The sequence below is a fragment of the Sciurus carolinensis genome, chromosome 16 (assembly GCF_902686445.1).
Source record: "Sciurus carolinensis chromosome 16, mSciCar1.2, whole genome shotgun sequence".
Taxonomy (NCBI): domain Eukaryota; kingdom Metazoa; phylum Chordata; class Mammalia; order Rodentia; family Sciuridae; genus Sciurus; species Sciurus carolinensis.
Window position 1 is genome coordinate 52,023,949 of NC_062228.1, and position 19,257 is coordinate 52,043,205.

General features: G+C 42.9%; 1 protein-coding gene across 2 annotated transcripts in view; it reads right to left on the reverse strand.

Annotated features, from left to right (window-relative positions):
* Positions 1-19,257, reverse strand: part of Xrcc1 (X-ray repair cross complementing 1) — a 35,181-nt gene that overhangs the window by 8,257 nt on the left and 7,667 nt on the right. The window contains exons 3-4 of one of the 2 annotated variants that reach the window (XM_047529980.1): positions 18,702-18,812; positions 304-462 (exon numbers count right to left, since the gene is read on the reverse strand). In XM_047529980.1, the coding sequence (XP_047385936.1) occupies positions 304-462; positions 18,702-18,812 (270 nt within the window). The remainder of the gene's footprint in view (positions 1-303; positions 463-18,701; positions 18,813-19,257) is intronic. The other variant, XM_047529981.1, reaches the window with a different exon arrangement.

Consider the following 19,257-nt stretch of genomic DNA (forward strand, 5'->3'; position numbering starts at 1 on the left):
CCCAGTGGTCAGACTCTAGATCCCATGATGTTAACAGTTAGTCCCTGGTAATGAGTCAGTTGCCCCTCCTCCAATTCCCTTCTGATGTACCACAGTTTACCTTTTGCTGGACTCCCTTCAGGGAACTAAGCCTCTCAGCACAGGGACGATCCCAAACCCATTTCCAGGAACGCAGGGATACAGCCTTGCCAAAAATCCCATGGGGATTCCAGTTATCTATTCCTCCCAGCCTCCTAGGACCCAAGATCGGACCCTCAGTTCCCTCCTCACCCAGAACCAAGGGTCCTGTGCCTTAGCGAGTACCTTGCTGTAGGGCTGGCTGCACACAATCTTGACACGGTCCCAGCGCTTCTCTGCTGCAGCCCGGACCAACTTGTCAGGCCCAAAAATGCGAACACGGTTGGGGTTTGAGCCACTACGGCTCTCAGAAGGAGACATGAAAGATGAGGTGACCAGAAGGACCTGAGAGAAGAAGGCATGGTGAATGAGAACCAGGGCTGGCTGGTTTGGATGACACCTCTTAGGGGCTGGGCAAGAGGACAAGGGACCCAAGAGCAGAGGGTAAGAGGCGATTAGACTCCAGTTTGAGCCTGGACAGTTCCAGACCCAGTAAGTATTGCCCTGACATAGGCTTCAGAGGTATTTTTAAAAACACATATCTTAATATTTTTAATTTTTTAAAAATTTTATTTATTTGTGGTGATCAAATATAGGGCGTAAAAACACTAGGCAAGCACTCTACTGCTGACCTACAACCCCAACCCACAATATAGACATATATTCCTATTTTTTAACTCACCTATAGTAATTGTACATATTTATGGGGTACAGTGTGACATTACAATACATGTAAACATGTCGGGGTTCCCGGGACCCCCAGCCTTGAGTGCGATCAAGATGGCGCCTGGCGCTGAGCCAAAAGCGGCCAGCTATACAGTAAACAACCAGCGAATTCCAATGATTGGCTAGTTAACGATGTGATTAGAGCATGCCCCCCTCGTGTACCTATTCTATGCCTGCAGCTGTCCGCGCGTTTACCTCGTGTGCTCTCCCCTGATTGGTTGAAGTGTATATAAGCTTGGTGGGTGGGGGAGTAAGGGGGGAGAGAAGCTGGGAGTAGGCGGAAGCTGGGAGTAACAAGAAGCCGAGAGAAGAAGAAGCTGAGGGTAGGAGAAGAAACGAGGAAGAAGAGTGCGAGCGAGGACGTGAGCCGAGCGGGAGAAGCGGAGCGGCCGAAGCAGGTGTGAGCCGAGCGGGAGGAGCGGAGCGACCGGAGCAGGCGAGAGTTAAGCAGAGGGAAAGAGAGCGAGAGAAAGAAAAGAGAGAAAGGGATTAGAAAAGAGGGAAAGAAAGGAAGACTGTGCACAATAAACTTCCAAAGCTTCAGACGTTTGTCGTGTCTCTCTCTGCGGCCAGAGGGAACGCGATAACTGGTGCCGAAACCTGGGAATATGAAGGATTTATAAAGAAGACAAGGTAAGATATCTTAAAAAATTTTTAATAAGTTAAACCGGTTATAAAAAAGTCAAAGGGTATCAGGATGCGCCATCAGCGGTCCTGGGGATACGCGGACTGCGATCCAGTTAAAGGGTATCAGGATGCGCCATCAGCGGTCCTGGGGATACGCGGAATGAGATCCAGTTAAAGGGTATCAGGATACGCCATCAGCGGTCCTGGGGACACGCGGGATGCGGTCCGGTTAAAATAAAAATAAGGACACACCGAAGGTGGTCCGGTATCGGGATATGCCAGCAGCGGTCCTGACGCGTGGAACGTGGTCCAATTAAAAGTGAAAGTAGAAACATGCTTGAAGCGGTCCAATTAGGGTATAGGTAGCACGTGAAAAGCCGCTATAAAAATTTTAATGCACACTTGATAGATAGTTTTCCTTTCAGTAATCTCGTTGCTCCTGGCAGCTTGGCCACTGTTTGTTATCGTAACTGCCATAACTGAAGCTATTCAAATTAGTAACAATGGGGTCTGAAACGTCTAAATTCAGAATGCAGCAACCCCTCAGGGAGCTATTAAAAAACCATGGGACGCCATTAAAGGAAAAAACAGCTAAAGTATTTCTCGATACTGTGGAAAGGGTTTCCCCTTGGTTTTTGGATGAGGGCCTTTTGAATACCCTAGTGGGAACAGCTGGGGGAGGACCTTCGTATAGCGGATAGGCAAAACCCTTTGCCAGTAGGCACTATGGCTATTTGGTCTCTTATTAAATCCTGTCTGCGAGATAAAACAAAAAACCTTCACTCACCGAGCCTTTAGCTGAGGGAAGACAGGTTTTGGAAGAAATAAAAGAGGAACGCTCATATCTTTCTCAAAATTCAGAAAAAGGAACTAATTCAGATGAGGAACTATCAGAACGGGAACTATCAGGAGAGGAACTGGAAAAAAGAGTACAAAGATTAAGACTAGATGAAAAGCCCCCTCTAGTGCCCGTGTTGCCTAGTGCACCTCCCACAAATAGGGAACCCCCTCATGAAGCGTCCGGTTTCGGATTACGCTCAGAATGGAGTCATCTTGGATCTGTAGCGTATCCTGTTTTTGAGGATGCTCAAAATCAAAGATTCCACCAACCCTTAGACTTCAAAATAGTGAAACAGTTAAAAGAAGCAGTTAGCACATATGGTCCTCAGTCAGCTTTTACTATAGCCTTAGTAGATACCTTGACATCATTAAACTTAGTGCCCCAGGACTGGACTAATCTTGCTAGGGCCGCTCTGTCTTATGTGGAAAACATCATGGCAAGAAATATCTACGGATACCGCCCGCCGAAATGCGGCAGCGGGGAATCCCCAAGTCGATAGGGACATGCTTATGGGCGTAGGACCTTATGAAACCCTTCAGGCACAGCTTAATTATCATCCAGCAGTCTATGCGCAAATTGCCGTGGCTGCAACCAAGGCCTGGAAAACATTACAAGGAGCAGGAGATTTGCAGGGCCAGTTGTCAAAGGTAACTCAAGGGAGTAGTGAGCCCTACGCGGACTTCGTCGATAGACTAATTCAGACAGCATCACGCATCTTCGGAGATGCAGAGCAAGCCATGCCCCTAGTAAAACAACTGGCTTACGAACAAGCCAACAAATGGTGTAGGGAGGCCATAAGACCATGGAGAAACAAAGACTTGTCCACCTACTTAAAAGTGTGTAGAGATATAAATGATACTTCGGCGCAGAGCAGTGCCTTTGTAGCAGCTATAGACAGACAAACCACCTTGTTGTCTGCCGCACTTGCACAAGCCCAGGGGAGGTTCCCTTCAAGAACTAATAAAGTCTTTAGGATCATGTTTTGTGTGCGGACAGAAGGGACATCTAAAAGCCACTTGTCCAAACAAAAGGCCACCCTTTGCCCAAGGTGGGAACATCTATACAAAGAATAACTTGGGAACCGGACCTGGGCTATGTCCAAGATGCAGAAGAGGAAGTCATTGGAATAGTGCCTGTCAGTCTATTAGAGATAGGGAGGATAATTTCCTAGGGTTGAATCCTAAACTTCAAAAAAACGGGAGACAGGGCCCTCCCCGGGGCCTGCAACAAATATACGGGGTAATTCAACAAGTTCCCCGACGGTGGTATCCTCCCACAGAGAAGGGGAGCGCAGAGCCACCTCAGGAAGTGCCGGATTGGACATCTGTGCCACTTCCAGACTCATACTAACCCCAGATATGGGGGTGCAGATGATTGATACTGATTGGCATGAAAAAATCCCACAGAACAGTGTAGGACTATTACTAGGTAGAGGTTCCTCAACACTAAAAGGACTTATAGTACACCCAGGGGTTATTGATCCTGATTTCACTGGACAAATAAAAGCCTTGGTCTCTTCACCAAAAGGAATTACGGTCATCTCTCCAGGGGATTGCATTGCACAAATGCTTATATTACCCAGTCGACATTCTTTGTGGCCCAGTAAAAATACAAATAAAAGACAAGGAGGTTTTGGATCAACAGGAACCACTTTAATAAACCTTACTATGGATATGGGACAGAGGCCCCTCCTAAAATTAAAAGTGGGAAATATGGAATTTACAGGTTTATTAGATACGGGAGCAGACAAAAGTATTATTAGTGCAATGGTCTGGCCAAAGCACTGGCCATTGATCACAGCATCAGAGCTTGAGAGGCTTAGGAGTAGCAGAAAGCCCCAATCAAAGTGCTTCCTCATTATCGTGGAAAGATACAGAGGGACACACAGGAATATTTCAGCCATATGTCTGTAATGTTCCTATTAGTCTATGGGGACGAGACGTCCTGCAGCAAATGGATATGAAACTCACCACTGATCAGACTTACCAAGGGACTCCTGTAAGAAATATGTTACAAAATATGAACTATGATGATAAAAAAGGATTAGGAAGACATAGTCAAGGATCTACCCAACCACTGCCTTTACTTCCACCAAAAAATGATTCTCATGGATTGGGTTTTTCCTAGGGGCCACTGATAAACCATCAATCCCTATAATATGGAAAGATGATAAGCCTCGCTGGATTCCACAGTGGCCCCTAACAAAAGAGAAGCTAGAGGCAGCTCATAAGTTAGTACAAGAGCAGGTACAAGCAGGTCATTTACAACATTCTACTTCTCCTTGGAATACTCCAATATTCTTAACAAAGAAAAAATCAGGAAAATGGAGGTTATTACATGATTTAAGAGCCATAAACGAACAAATGTACCCTATGGGACCCATCCAATGTGGACTCCCTCTTGTCACTGTGCTACCAAAAAATTGGCCTACTATTATTCTGGATTTAAAAGATTGCTTTTTCTCTATACCCTTACACAAAAATGATTGTTGGAGATTTGCCTTTACTTTGCCCTCTCTTAATCACACTCAGCCTGATCAGAGATTCGAATGGACCGTGTTGCCTCAAGGTATGGCTAACAGTCCTACTATATGTCAAATATACGTAGATAAAGCATTAACAACTACTAGACAAAAGTTTAAGAGATTGTTGATTTATCATTATATGGATGACATACTTATTTGCCATCCAGAAAAAGAAGTTTTGTTAGAAGCATTACAATTTATAACTCAAGCATTAGAAAAAAGAGGATTAACGATAGCCCCTGAAAAATTACAATTAGAGGAGATCCAAGAATATCTGGGTACAAGGCTCACTGCTACTACAGTCAGACCATCAAGGTTGACCATCAGGACAGATCAATTGAATACCTTGAACGATTTTCAGAAACTCTTAGGTGACATTAACTGGATCAGATCCTATTTAAAATTATCCACAGGGGAATTAAAACCTTTATTCGATATATTAAAAGGTAATCCTGACTTGAATTCCCCTAGGAAACTTACTTCCGAAGCACGGATATCCTTACAGCTAGTAGAGAATAGACTTCAGCAATGTTACGTTGATCGTTGTGATCCTACTCAACCATTAAGTTTAATCATAATCTCAGAGAAACATACCCCTTTTGGCATAGTTTGGCAAGGAGGACCTCTGCAAAGTATAAATCTCCCTAGCTCTCCAGCTAAAACATTACAATCATATCCCCAAGCTATTGCTCAGGTAATATTCAAGGGAATAGAATCTTGCATTACTGTTTTTGGAATCCATCCGTCTATTATTATAACTCCTTATTCCACTCAGCAAATTAAATGGCTAATTAATAATGATGATGATTGGTCAGTATTATATTGTTCCACCTCAGCTCAGTTCGATAACCATTATCCCCAACATCCCTGGATTCAATTCTGTAAAAATACTCCCATAGTTTTTCCAAAAGTGACTAGTGTCCAGCCTCTTAAAGACTGTGTAACCATTTTTACTGATGGCTCCAAAAATGGAGTAGGTGCAGTACTTATCAGTAAACAACTTCACACCATAATAGTTCCACCCAACTCCGCACAGGTTACTGAACTTGCAGCTGTAATATTAGCCTTTAAATTAGCAGATAATCAGCCATTCAATCTTCTATCTGATAGCTTATATATCGTCAACGCTTTACAGGTTCTTGAAACAGTACCCCATATTTCTTCCATGTCCACTGTAGCTTCTTATTTTACCACGCTACAAAACCTTATCCTACAGCGTAAACATCTATTCTATGTAGGACATATTAGAGCTCATTCTAATTTACCAGGACCTTTGGCCAATGCTAATGACTTGGTAGATATGGCCACCAAATCAATTTTTGTTTTTTCCAGAGAGGAACAAGCAAAACTCTTTCATGAAAAATTCCATGTAAATTCCACTACTTTGAGCAGAAAATTTCCTATATCTAAATGTATGGCTCAACAAATAGTAAAAAATTGTCAACATTGTGCTCCTTTAATCCCAGTACAATCCTTTGGAGTTAACCCCAGGGGACTGCTGCCTGGTCATATTTGGCAGATGGATGTAACCCATATTTCTGAATTTGGTACTGTTAAGTATGTACATGTGTCAGTAGACATTGCTTCAGGGGTCATTATGGCTTCCGCTCATTCTGGAGAAAAGGTAAAAGATGTCATTCAACACTGCCTACAAGCATTTGCTGGCTGGGGCATACCTAAAGTTATTAAAACAGATAATGGTCCTGTTTATACTTCCAAAAGCTTCCGGTTGTTTTTACAAACATTTAACATCCAATCAGTCACTGGCATCCCATCCCCTATAATCCTCAGGGACAGGGCATTGTGGAAAGAGCACATCTTACTTTAAAAAATTGTCTAAATAAACAAAAAGGGGGAATAGGAGCCTCCTACAAGTCTCCTAAAGATAAACTTAATTTAGTTCTTTTCATTCTAAATTTCTTAACTCTGGATAGGGACGGCCACTCTGCAGCTGATCGACATTATAATCCCCATGATACTCCTCAAGTATGGGCAAAATGGAAAGATATTCTGACAGGTTGTTGGAAAGGACCGGATCCAGTCCTTTGTTGGGTCCGAGGGTCTGTTTGTATTTTCCCACAGGATCAACAGACTCCAGTCTGGATTCCAGAAAGGCTAATCAGAGTTTTACAGCATGCAAGTGATGCTGCTCCTCCTCGCGATGGCGAGCCTGAGCCTTCCTCCAATAACAAAAACTCAGACGGAAAGGCAAACCCGGAACCTATGGGCCATTGTTAGCCTGGCCATATTTTTTACTTCTAACTAACACATTTTTTATCCTTCCTTTTCTTGTTTTTCACCAATTCCTCTACAAGCCTGTCAATTCTACTGATGATTTTTCAGGTCGTGCTGCTTTTGGTGACAAGGATATCTCTAGCCTTTCTTTGCTTTAACAGGAGGAATTTTTGCACTTTGCCGTTGGAATCATACTACAAATCAGACCCAGAGTAGAGCAACTCGTTCTGCTGACCCTAGCTGTAATATTGCTTTTCCTCCCACGTCAGCTTGTGTATTTCCTCCCTTTTATGTTTCTACCAACTAACATTTCTAATAACACCTCTTAACTGTTCACTAACCGTGTGCTATCTCTCACAATGCTGGAATGGTTCTTTTGCCACCCGTGCAATTTTGATGCACATTCCTATCTTCCTACCAGTCCTAGTTTCTGTTGCAGATATAGAATTGCCAGTGCTATTATCAAGAAACAGGAGAGGCTTTGACATTGCAACAGCCGTGATCATTGCCATCACAGTCCTTGCAGTAGCAGCATTGACACAACCATAACAACGATCATTTGGCCAAAAATACAGCTGCAGCCTTACAGACCATAGAGACTCTATCGGAGAGTGGACTTACTATAAGAACAAGTGGATACCTTGCAAGAACTTTTGGGACTGGGATGCGTTTATTCCCTGAGAGCTGTTTGTGTTGCCCGTATTGTAACTCTACTGGGATGTATATTGTTTCTGTATTTAATATGGCTACATGGTTTTTCTTCTGCTTATAGATTTATCAAACAGCGGGCAGGCTTAGGAGCTATGGTGGTACTCCTCTGCCTTGGCCTCCTTCTCTTCATTCGTTTTGGCATGCATCTACGAGCTAGCCAATAGAGAGATCAAATTATCTTTCATCAGGCCATGACCGCCCTAAAGGCCGACAGCCCCCCATTAGTATGGCTCTTGATGCTGGACCGGTAGTCAAAGACGGGTAATGAAGGAGGTGGCTGTGTACCAACCTAAGACAGGAGCTGCAGCATGCTCTGCAGGCTCTGATGACGGGTAAGGACATATGCTGACCACTCAGCCTAAGACAGGCACGGTCCCGAGCCTTAGTTTAATAATAAAGAAGGGGGATATGTCGGGGTTCCCGGGACCCCCAGCCTTGAGCGCGGTCAAGATGGCACCTGGCGCTGAGCCAAAAGCGGCCAGCTATACAGTAAACAACCAGCAAATTCCAATGATTGGCTAGTTAACGATGTGATTAGAGCATGCCCCCCTCGTGTACCTATTCTATGCCTGCAGTTGTCCGCGCGTTTACCTCATGTGCTCTCCCCTGATTGGTTGAAGTGTATATAAGCTTGGTGGGTGGGGGAGTAAGGGGGGAGAGAAGCTGGGAGTAGGCGGAAGCTGGGAGTAACAAGAAGCCGAGAGAAGAAGAAGCTGAGGGTAGGAGAAGAAACGAGGAAGAAGAGTGCGAGCGAGGACGTGAGCCGAGCGGGAGAAGCGGAGCGGCCGAAGCAGGTGTGAGCCGAGCGGGAGGAGCGGAGCGACCGGAGCAGGCGAGAGTTAAGCAGAGGGAAAGAGAGCGAGAGAAAGAAAAGAGAGAAAGGGATTAGAAAAGAGGGAAAGAAAGGAAGACTGTGCACAATAAACTTCCAAAGCTTCAGACGTTTGTCGTGTCTCTCTCTGCGGCCAGAGGGAACGCGATATAAACAGTCTGTAATGATCAGATCAGGATAACTGGCATATCCATCACCTCAGACAGTTATCATTTCTTTGTATTAGGAACATTCAAAATTGTCTCTACTAGCCATTTTGAAATGTACAATTAATTTTTGTCAACTGTAATTATTCTGTGCTATGGAGAAGTTATTCCTCAAATCGAACTGCAACCCTGCACCCATCAACCATTCTCTCTCCATCCCTCCTCCCGCACACCCTTCCCAGACTCTGGAAACCATGCTTCTATTTTCTCTATTTGCTAATTCTTTGAGATCAACTGTTAAGCTTCCACATTTAAGTGAGAACATGAGGCATTTGTCTTTCAGTACTTGGTTTATTAACTTTCACTGTGGGTACATGCAGTGTTTGCTGTACCTATTCATCCACTGCTGGACACTGCAATTGACTCCCTATCTTGGCTATTGTGAATCATGCTACAGTAAACATAGAACTGCAGATACATCTTAACAAACTGATTTTATTTCCTGTGGGTATTCACCCAGGAGTGGGATTGCTGGATCATCCGGTAGTCCAAAGGGCTCTTTCTAACCTCCGGGTCTGAATGATCTTTCTCTGAACTCTTCCACGGAGTTTTCAATATCAAACAATATGGCAGGCTACATGTCCTAAAGGACCCTCCCAGCAGAGAATATTCAGTGACTGGCACAATATTCAAATGCTTTGGGGAAATGTATGGCTGAGTCAGTGGAAAGGTCAAGAGAATTATAGAAGAATTATAGGAGGCCAGAAATTTTAAAGCAGAATCCAAAGAGCAGCGTCAATTATTAAGTGACTGCTTCTCCACTCACACCCACCTCACCCTCACTGTGATGTGGGCCACGCTTGGCTAGCCACATTTCTGTTGCCAGTTACACCTCACCAGGCTCTGCCAATAGGGGGAGCTAGAGAGAAGGGAAAGAATTAGCCTGCCCTGGGCTGCAAGCTAGGAGAGGGCTCTGCTCCCTCTTGTCCATTTGCAGACCCTACGACCACCACTCCAGATCCACATCTACTGAGGATCTTTCCCACAGCCCCAGATGAATCTAGTTTACAGCTTCCTGACATCTGTGGAGCCAGCCTCATTCTGCCCCTCTCAGCGACACCAGCAGCAGTGGATGGGTGAACAACTCCCGCTCAGGGTCTGAGTTTAGGCTTCACAGGACCCCACCTTCTGGTTTTTAATCAAGTACATTTCATTGATTCCAACTTCTTTCTCTGGTTCCTGCAACCTCAGGAGCCGCTCTCTCTATTGCTTTTTTGTTAGACCTCAGTCTTGAAGTAACAACTAGCTACTAACTCTTTTTTTTTTTTTTTTTCAAAATATTTTTATTAGTTGTTGATGAAACTTTATTTTATTTCCTTATTTCTATGTGGTGTTGAGAATCAAACCCAGTGCCTCACACATGCTAGGCAAGTGCTCTATCACTGAGCCCCAGCCCCCTGAGTTTTTATATTACATTCTCTTTGCTAAAATAACTGGTGTGGTCTCCTGGTGGGGGCATGCCTGCAATGGCACACTGACTTTGCTAGTCTATTCTGATGCTAATCCCAGTTAGCACAGAACTTGATTTTAAAGGGCCCTGATTCTCTGCTTCCTGGTGGCCAAGTCCTGAGCTGCTTTCTTCCACCATTCCCTTCTGCCATGATGTTCCGCCTCATCTTGGGCCCAGAGCAATGGAGTCAGCCATCTATGAACTGTGACCTCTGAAACCATGAGCCCCCAAAAAATCTTTTTCTCCTCGATGTTCTTGTCAGGACTTTTGGTCACAGCAATTAAAAAAACTGATGAATACACACTTGAATGTGTAATCCCTGGTTTTCTAAATAAATCTGTGCCTCTACTGAAAATAAAATACATAAATAAAGGGCTCTGTGTGGTGGTGGTAGAGAACGAGACAAAGCCTAGCCTCCAAGCAAGAAAGACAGCATCTCAAAGATCACTGCCACATCACAGAGAGCTGGGATCCCCAAAGGGTAACATCTTCAGTAGGTAAATTAAGGGAAATAGTGCCTGTGGAGTCTGGGAGAACTATCTTGGCCTTCACTGAGAAAAAATGAAAAATTCTCTCTGGAGAACTCCCAGGCACAAATCTTATTCTCAAACATTTGCAGTTAAAAATTATACTATCTACCTGTATTGAAAAACCAAGGGGAACATTTAAAGTGACCCTATGTGCACAGTACCACCTGACCTAGGGCAACTCTTCTTTGGAGGCATGTACTTCCAAGCAGGCCCTTAGAGAATTCCCAAAGAACAGAAGTCAGTGATTAGAAATACACACACATATGCACCTTTGAGGATGCAGCTGCCCTTGACTTAGGGTCAGCAGGAACCAAACTTATTCAAATTATAAAACATACAATGTAAAAGTAACTGTTTAATTATTTAAAGAAATAAATGGAGTCATTGATAATATGACAAAGGAACAAATGACAATCAGACCTGACCAGAAAGTTTTGAGAGAAGGTGTGTGCCCAACACAACAGAATAAATCATGATTGACCCAAGCAACCCCATCCCTCTGCCAGTGGTTGGACCAAGATCCAGTTCTACCCAGTCAGACAGAAGAGGAAGGCTGCTTGGGGCTTCTGGGAAAGATTTTCCCTCTTCATGAAAGAGAAACAGAGGAAGGAAGATGGCTACTGCATTTCTGCCATTCCACCTCCTCCCTGACTTCTTGCTTTGGATGCTACCAAGTGATAGATGGAGCAGCAACTATCATCTTGTGACCATGAGGCCAAATCCAGAGAATCAAGAGGTGCCAACAAAACACCCTAACTTCATTAAGCTGCCAGATCAACTCTGGGTCTGCCTAATGCTAGACCCCCAAGGAAAAAGGGTCCTTCCTTTTTCCTCCTTAGGAAAGAACAAATGTATTTCCCAATCCAGTAAGAAACTTTTGACTAGGTGTATTCTGTTACTTACTTAGGTTCTTTTCTAACTGACATACTGTGAAATTTATAAAATTAGAAAATAAAAACCTGTTGCTGAGAAAAATGCAGAATATAACCACATGTCTCTTTGTGTCCAGCTCTGATTGTGAAAAGAAAACAATGAAGACAAAGAAAATTATACAGAAGGGAAGCGACCACCCTGGTTTTGACTATATTTGCTTATAAAAGGCCTGATTCTCAGTGGGGCTTGGTGGTGCATGCTTGTAATCCCAGCAACTCTGGAGGCTGAGGCAGAAGGATTGTAAGTTTGAGTCCAGCATCAGCAATTTAGTGAGGCCCTAAGCAACTCAGCAAGACTTTGTCCCAAAATAACATAAAAAGGGCTGGGAATGTAGCTCAGTGCTAAAGTGCCCCTGGGTTCTATCCCTAATACCAAAAATTTTAAAAAATGTTTTAAAAGGCCAGATTCTGAGCTGACAGGGAAGCTGAATGACTGGAATAAAGGGACAATGCAGACTGTGACAGCAGCTCTATCCACACTAAGAGGTGGATTTCCTCTGACTATCTTCTCTCATGTGCTGTAAAGGGAAAACTCCTCTGATTGTCAGACTTGCTTATCCAAGGCTGCCTTTAAGCTTCCAAAATTAAACCTTTAATCTCTAGTCTGCACTAACCCCAGATCTCCTTTGTACAGTTTAGATGGTGAAAAAATAACATGTTGGTTTTGTAGAAAATGGTATTGGTTATTGCTATCATGTGCCTCATGCTTGATTTGTAGGTGATGTTAACCTTGACCACAACTTCTCCACCCTTTTTCCTTTTCTTTCTTGGTTCTTCCAGCTATATCTAATTTCTAGGTGGAAACCAAGCACTATAAGCCCCAGAGACCTCAATTCAATTGTGACTAGAAGCTGTAAAAGAAATCTGAGACCAGAGCAGAAGTTTAATTAAAAACCTTGAAAGGCCAGGTGTAGTGGCACACACCTGTTAATTCCAGTGGCTTGGGAGGCTGAGGCAGGAGGATCGAAAGTGCAAAGCCAGCCTCAGCATTTAGCAAGGCCCTAAGCAACTCAGCATGACCCTGTCTCTAAACAAAATATAAAAAAGGGATAGGGATGTGGTTCAGTGGTTAAGCACCGTTGGGTCCAATTCGCAGTACCAAAAACAAAACAAAACAAAACCTTAAAAGAATAAGACAGTTACCAGGTGTTTTTAGACCTTGGGAAGACAAAACTCTGAGATAGCCATTCCATCTTACTAGAAAGGCAAGCAGGGCAAAATAAACATTCACATATCAGGCATGATAATCTTAGCTTAAAATGTACTTACTCAGTTTTATTAAGAATATTGGTCTGCCAAGAGGAGAACTTTTTCACAATAATTCCAAAGACTGTTAACTTATCCCACCTTGAGAATAAAAATGTTTATTATAGGAAATCTCATCTGGTAAAATTTTGCTTGTAGCCAGGAACCATAATCCCAGCAACTTGATGAGGATGAAGCAGAAGGTTTCCAAGTTCGAGGTCTGCCTCAGCAACTTATTTTTTATTTTAAAAAATAAAAAAGGGATAGGGATGTAGCTCAGGTGTAGAACTATGTCAATTCCCAGTACTGAGAAAGAAAAAAATTCCTCATACAGCAGAGAAAGCACCTCACAAAATTCAAAACACTTTCATGATAAAAAATAAAAAGCTCTCAACAAACAGAAACAGAAAAAACTTACTCAGCCTGATGCTTCCCCCCAAAAAAATCTATAAAAAACAACCAAACCAGCCTCAGCAACTTTGTGAGACCCTAAGCAAGTTAGCAAGACCCTATCTCAAAAATAAAAAGGGTTGGGGATGTGATTCAGTAGTTATGAAGCACCTGGGTTCAATCCCTGGTCCCAAAAAACAAAAACCAAAACAAGCCTACAGTTACTTAATGGTGACCTCCTAATATCAGGAACAAGGCAAGGATGTCCACTTCATCACCCTTCACTCAATGATAGGGTGAGAAAAAGAAAGAGTGGAAAGGAAACCAGCGCATGGTGGTCCACACATATAATCTCAGCTATTCAGGAGGCTAAGACAGGAGGATTGCACATTCAAGTCCAGCCTGGGCAACTTAGTGAGATCCTCACTCAAAATAAAAAAGTCTGGGGATGTATCTCAGTGGTAGAGCACCTTCGGATTCAATCCCCAGTATCACACATAAGGACGAAAGGAAGGAAGGACGAGAAAAGAAAAAGAAAAAGAAATGTCTTTGTTTTTAGGGAAAACCCACTGGAATATGCAGGGATAAAGGATCTTCATACAATTTATTCTCACTTCAGAAAAAAAATGCACATGTGTTACATTTGGGGACCCTGAGTGAAGAGTATATGGAAATTACTTGCACAACTTTTGCAACTTTTCTGTAGATCTGAAATAAATCAAGTAACTGACAAGCTGTTTTTATACTTCATATGGAAATAAATGCAAAGGATCTTTTTTTTTTTTTTTGGGGGGGGTGCTGGGGATCGAACCCAGGGCCTTGTGCTTGCAAGGCAATGCAAAGGATCTTGAATAACCAAAAGAATCTTGAAGGAGGCTAGCATTAGAAGTCCAGCACAACTTGATTTCGGTATTTATTTTTTCTATTAAGACAGTGTGGTATAATCCCAGTGGCTCCGGAGGCTGAGGCAGGAGGATCGCAAGATCAAAGCCAGCCTCAGCAATTTAGCAAGGCCCTAAGCAACTATGTGAGACCCTGTCTCAAGCCCTGGCATGATTCCATCCTGCACAGCTCTACTCTGGAGCAGTAGTGGTGTATCTCGATCCTCCTTCTCTCCCACCTAAGTGTGAGCCACCACCTGTGGAGGATTCAAACAACACAGACCTGAGCGCTCTGAGGCTCCAGAACTATCTTTTTAGTTGTGAACTAAAGGTCAATGATTATTCCTTTAAGGTGGCTAAGAAGGAAAATGAGCACCAGTTGTAATTAAGGACGGTCACACAGGGGCTTGGCAATGGATGAACTGCACAGTTGGAAGCAGAGGCAGTGGGTTAGGAAGGCGGTTCAGTTAAACACACACTGGCAGCTTTGAAGTGTCTGTGTGGTCCAGGGCTTCCCGTGGGGGCTTTGAAATGCCATCACCTACAGCTCGAGTGGTTCAGAGTCCGTGCAAACAGTGAACAGCACTTCTGAGCTGTGGAGAAAGATGCAGTCAGAAGTAAGAGTAGGAGGATGTAAAACTCTCAATGCACCTGGAAAGCACCTACCATGGAAGTGCCACCTGAAGCCTCAGAAAGAGTCAAGACTGGTGCTGATGAAGATGAGGATGAAGATGATGATGATACAGAGGAGGAAGCAGACAAGGAAACTGAAGAAAAAGTTCCAGTGAAGAAATCTATATAAGATACACCAGCCCAAAAAATCCACAAAAATCAAACCAGAATGAAAGACTCAAAACCATCAACCCCAAGATCATCAATCCCGAGAATCCTTCAAAAAACAGGAAAAAAAAAAAAAGAATCCCAAACACCAAAATGACCGAGTTCTATAGAGGACATTAAAGCAAAAATACAAGCATGTATAGAAAATGTACACTGAACAGCTCTGGGGATTACTGGGAATGAAGTCGAGATAGGCAGAAGAAGAAGAGAGACAAATACAGTCCAGAGTCAGCATGGTGAGCAGTCCAGACCTGAGTCTTCTGTTTTAACCTCAATGTCCTCTCCTGAATGCCACCTGTCCCCTCCCAGCCAGAGCAATCTCACTCTCAATTTGCTAAGGCACCTTGTCAGTGAGCCTCACACACCACTTTCTATTATGTGTGCACTTGCCTTACATCTTTAACCATGTTTTAATCATCTTTGTATCTCCTCAGCTGCTCAAAAAATATTTAAATAAAAAAAGGATATTTGGGGCTGGGGTTGGGGCTCAGTGGTAGCATGCTTGTCTAGCACGCATGAGGCCCTGGGTTGGAACTTCAGCACCACATAAAAGTAAAGGTATTGTGTCCACCTACAACTAAAAAAAAAAAAAAAAAAAAACCGAATATATTATATATACATATTATATATACATATTATATATACATATTATATATATAAGGAATATTTAATTAGTATATACAAACATACAGAGGGTTAAGGACGTAGTTCAGGGGCAGTGCGCTTGCCGAGCATGTGTGAGGCCATAGGTTCAATCTCCAGTACCACCAAAAAAAAAAAAAAAAAAAGAAAAGCAGAAACAAAACTGGACCTTGTCCTCTGCTGCACGCAAACACAGAAAAATTCATTTGAGATGGAACAAAGATCTAAATGTAAATGCTAAAAATATAAATCTTCCAGGAGAAAACAGAGGAGGCAGTGGCAGGAAAAATAATGACCCCTTAAAGATGTCCACATCCTAATCCCTGCAAAAGGAACTCTGCAGATGTGAAGAAGTTAAAGATTTTTAGGATGAGGAAGACTAATGGGATTATCCAATGGGCCCATGTCTTCATGAAGGTTCCTCTTCTTTACTTTTCTTTTCTGAGATGAAATCTTGCTATGTTGCCCAGGCTGGTCTTAACACCTGGGCTCAAGGGATCCTCCCACCTCAACCTCCCAAAAGCTGAGAATAAGGTGTGTATCACCATGCCCAGCTCATCAGAAGGGACTTTTTATAAGAAAGAGGCAAGAAAGTCAAAGTTAGAGAAGAAATGATCATGGAAGCAGATGTTCAGTAATAGGAGTGCTAGTTCTGTTGGAAGAGGCCAGCAGGTGGCCCCTAGAAGCTAGAATAGATAAGAAGATGAATTCTCCCCTGGAGCCTCACAAAAGAACACGGTCCTGCCAATACCTTGATTTAAGCCCAGTGAGATTGATGTCCACAACTGCAAGATAATAAATTTGTGTTGTTTGAAGTCATTGAATTTGTGGTGATTTGTTACAGCAGTGCTAGGAAACTCACACAGAGAACATTATTACTTTGGAGCAGACTATTATTTCCTGTAGGACACAAAAGCCACTAAGCATTTTAAAAAAATTAAACCTTGAGGGATTGGACTTCACAGTTTCTGCTCACTAAAAGGCACTGATAATGTAGTTCAGAGGCAGAGTGCTTGCCTAGTAGGTGCAAGGCCCTGGGTTCCATCCCTAGTGCCACTGCCCCCACATACATGTGCATAGTTAAGATACTGAATAGGCAAGTCACAGATAAAAAGACAAAATAAAAAATAAGCCAAAGACTTGACCAGACACTTCATAAGATAAATGAATGACTAATAAGTACATGAAATGTACATAAAGTCTCTACTTTTCAGGAAAATGTAAATCAAAGCCACTAAACATCATTTGACTGGCTTAAATTAAAAAAAAAAAAAAAAAAAAAAAAAAAAAAAAAAAAAAGATTGCCGATATCAATACCAATAGGTAAAGATGTGGAGCACCAGAACTTTCATATACTGCTAAAGGAAACAAAATGGTACAACCACTTTGGAAACCTGTCCATATCTAATAAGATTAAAATATATATTTAGTCTAAGACCCCACAATTCAACTTGTAGATATTAACCATAAGAAATGACAATTTATCTCCATACAGAGGCTTGTACAAGAATTTTCACAGCAGATTTATTCATAATAGCAAAGCACAGAAGGCTTTGGGGATGTAGCTCAGTAGTAGAGCATTTGCCTAGCATGCAGGAGGCCCTGAGTTCCATCCCCAGCACAAGAAAACAAAATTAAAACTGGAAATAGCCCAGATGCCTATCAACAGGAGAGCAGATAAACAAACTGTGGCATATTCATATAATAGAATACTACTCAGCAACAAGATGGAACAAACCACTGGAATCTGCACAATGTGGAAGAATGCCAAAAAAGAGTATGTGTTGTGAAAGAAACAGTCATGAAAAAGGAGCACACTCTGCAAGAATCCATTGACATGAAATTTGTGGCTAGGAAAACCTATCCTTAGTGCCAGAAAATAACTCAGAGGTTGTCTTAAACTGGGATCGGAGGAGTGACTGCAAAGGGACAGAGGGAATTATAAGGAATGCTGGAAGTACTTGGGGGACTTTTACACTGTATCTACATACATCAAAACTATTTCCCTACACATGCAGATCTGTGCATTTTATTGAATGCAAAACTAAACCACAATTAAAAACTTTTTCCTATAACAAATGTGTCTTGTAGAAAACTGGTTTGTTCACTTAGACTCTGTGAATAGTAGGTTTATTTCTACCCACCACTGATTAACAAGCTGGCTAACTAGGACCTCACAAATCCGGTTCTAATGAACTCAACCAGTGAAAAGGGGACTGTGTAAGCCAGGTGCAGTGGCAGCACCTTCGTTCCAGCTACTCCAGAGGCTGAGAAGGATAACTTGAGCCCAGAAGTTCAGGGACAGTCTGGGCAACACAACAAGATCACATCTTTAAAAAATTGAAAATTAAAAAAATTAAAATGAGAAAGATAGTAGACTGAGACAGTCTTACCCTGTGTACATGTATGATTACATGAATGGCGTGAATCTACAGTATGCACAACTATAGAAATGAAAGCTGTACTCCATTTGTGTACAATGAATCAAAATGCAGTCTGTAAAAATAAAAAAAATTTTAAGATGAATTATGCTGACTTTTAAAAAGCTGTAATTGAGCTAAAGCATTCCTTCTTGTAAACATTTCTTGCAAATAAAATGCTTAACAGAGGCACCCCAAACAATGCAGAATCTCAATTTGCCAGGAACTCTGTGAGAACCCTGGGGACCTGACAAGAAGAGCTTTGCTCTCAAGCAGAACCCAGCGAGTGCCTCTGGGTTTTTTTTTTGTTTTTTTGTTTTTGTTTTTGTTTTTTTTTTGATCGATTAAGCATCTCTGGTTTTTATGTAACCATGACCGAAGCAACTCGGCTCTTCCCTGGGGGGGCCCTTTACCACCCATGTCTGCTCTTTTCTTCTCTGCACACCTGGCAACCCTCCAGAGGGCATCTAAAGGGTATGACTTCACCCTTGCAAGGCAACCTGGAGGCCCTTCAGGGACAGGCAGAGGTCAGCTTCTCCCAGTCCTGCTTACCTCATAGTCTTGCTCGCCGGCCCCACCAGCTGAGCTGCCCACCAGTACCTCCACGAAGGCAGAGCCATCATTCCCAATGTCCACGCTGTGTATCTGCTCCTCCTTCTCCAACTACGGGCAGGGAGAAAGGCCACCATCAATGTCTGCTCTGCCCTTGGGCTTGCTGTGGGACCAGAGACTGAAAAAGGGATGACCCCATCTGGGCTGCCAGGTCCCCTGGAATGTCATCAGTGTGTCAGTGGGAACCAGGGCTGAACAGGGTCACTGTGTTCCTGCATGTAGGACAGGGCATGGCAGACCTGTTCACCAAATGAATGCATCTACCCACACCCCAAACACAAATGCTTCCTTGGCTTCTTCAGACTCACATTCCATATTTATAACTTCATTCAAATTATCACATAGACTCCATGGAAGCTCCAGGGATAGATGGATGGATGGAAGGAGGCTTGTCCAGTTTTGCTAGGTTTGAATCCCAGATCTGCTGCACACTAGCTGTGTGGTCTTGCTGGCTAACCTCATGGAGCCTCAGTTTCCTCATCTATAAAATGGGGAT